This window comes from Colobus angolensis, unplaced genomic scaffold, assembly GCF_000951035.1.
Source record: "Colobus angolensis palliatus isolate OR3802 unplaced genomic scaffold, Cang.pa_1.0 Scaffold86, whole genome shotgun sequence".
NCBI lineage: Eukaryota > Metazoa > Chordata > Mammalia > Primates > Cercopithecidae > Colobus > Colobus angolensis.
The window spans coordinates 7,466,076-7,467,908 of record NW_012122487.1 but is presented as its reverse complement, the minus strand read 5'-3'; the positions used below and the strand labels follow the sequence as shown (position 1 = coordinate 7,467,908).

At 38.0% G+C, this 1,833-nt stretch overlaps 1 protein-coding gene across 2 annotated transcripts in view; it reads right to left on the bottom strand.

Annotated features, from left to right (window-relative positions):
• The window catches only part of PSIP1 (PC4 and SFRS1 interacting protein 1), a 48,332-nt gene that overhangs the window by 26,743 nt on the left and 19,756 nt on the right, over positions 1 to 1,833 (bottom strand). For both annotated transcript variants that reach the window (XM_011930382.1, XM_011930383.1), the window contains exon 3: positions 1,028 to 1,166. In XM_011930382.1, coding sequence (XP_011785772.1) covers positions 1,028 to 1,166 — 139 coding nt within the window. The remainder of the gene's footprint in view (positions 1 to 1,027; positions 1,167 to 1,833) is intronic.

The following is a 1,833-nucleotide window of genomic DNA, read 5'->3' as shown; positions in this document are numbered from 1 at the left end:
GAGCTTGCAGTGAGCTGAGATGGCGCCACTACACTCCAGCTTTGGTGACAGAGCGAGACTCCGTCTCAAAAAAAAAAAAAAAAAAAATTTTTTTTTTCCTAAATCCATCAATACCAGCACAAAGGAAAAGAGAACAAGTGTTTTCTGTAGTATGATAAAAATGAAACAAATAGGATAAAGACAAACCACTCCATGAAAATTTAGTATCACGTGTAAATAAAAGCTCTGGACCCATGGAAAAAAACACAGAAAAGAAAGTATAAGGTGGCTGCTGACACCAATAAATATAATTTGCACAGTGTTATATTTGTCACATATTAATTTAACTCCTGAGGTTCATATTTGAATACAATCCTATGGATTTAGAAATTCAAGGCTGCGTGCAGTGGCTCATGTCTGTAATCCCAGCACTTTGGGAGGCTGAGGCGGATGGATCACCTGAAGTCAGGAGTTTGAGGCCAGTCTGGCCAACATGACAAAATCCTGGCTCTACTAAAAATACAAAAAGTTAGCCAGGTGTGGTGGCGGGCACCTGTAAACCAGCTACTCGGGATGCTGAGGCAGGAGAATCACTTGAACCCAGGAGGCATAAGTTGCAGTGAGCCAAGACTGCACCATTGCACTCCAGCCTCGGTGACAAGAGCGAAACTCCATCTCAAAAAAAAAATAATAAAATTAATTAATTAATTAAAGAGAATAAGAAAATTAAAGCACACATCATGTAAGTTGCAAAACCTAAATTTAGGATAATAGTACATACAGCTTTAAATTCAATGATGTATTAAACCCTCAATCAGGAGGAGTTAAATAACTGAATAGTTCCCAGTTTCTTGAGATCTGTTTACACAAAATAATGATTTCATCAATTCATTTTGATATAAAATGTCCAAGGTTCAACGTCACAAATAAGAACACAACAAGCTAATATGAAATTCACAAGGCTTTTAGTATTTATTTTCCTACAGCCAGGATAGTGATTATTCCCCAGGATTAAATAAGTAATACCAAATTTTATGTAATGACGTACCTGTTGACTTGAAAATTTCACTTTTGGATTGTTATCTATCTCCCATAAACCTTCATTGAAACCTTTTCTTTTATTTGGTTTGCCATATTTTTCCTTATTTTCTGAGTAAGGAAATATATCCTTTGGTCCTAAAAAAGCACTAAAAAAGAAGGGGGCAGGACGTGAGTACAAACCAAGCTCAAATATATAATTTATTAAATAATACACCCTATTATGCAGTTATCAAAAATGCATAATCTAAACTGCATTACAAATCTTATATAAGTTAAAGGACAATTAATAATTCCAAATACTTTTATTAAATTCAGTAACAAGCTACTACTTAAATCCGTAATTCTATTAAGTAAAAATACAGAGGTTGCACAATGTGAATGTACTTAACACTGCTGAATGATACACTTAAAAATGGTGAAATCGCCAGGCGCAGTGGCTTACGCCTATAATCCCACCATTTTGGGAAGCTGAGGCGGGTGGATTACCTGAGCTCAGGAGTTTGAGACCAGCCTGGCCAACATAGTGAAACCCTGTCTCTACTAAAAATACAAAAATTAGGCGGTCATGGTGGCACACGCCTATAGTTCCAGCTACTTGGGAGGCTGAGGCAGGAGAATCACTTGAACCCAGGAGGGGGAGGTTGCAGTGAGCTGACACGCCACTGCATTCCAGCCTGGGTGACAGTCTGACTCCATCTCAAAAAAAAAAAAAAGTTCACTTTGGGAGGCCGAGACGGGCGGATCACGAGGTCAGGAGATAGAGACCATCCTGGCTAACACGGTGAAACCTCGTCTCTACTAAAAATACAAAAA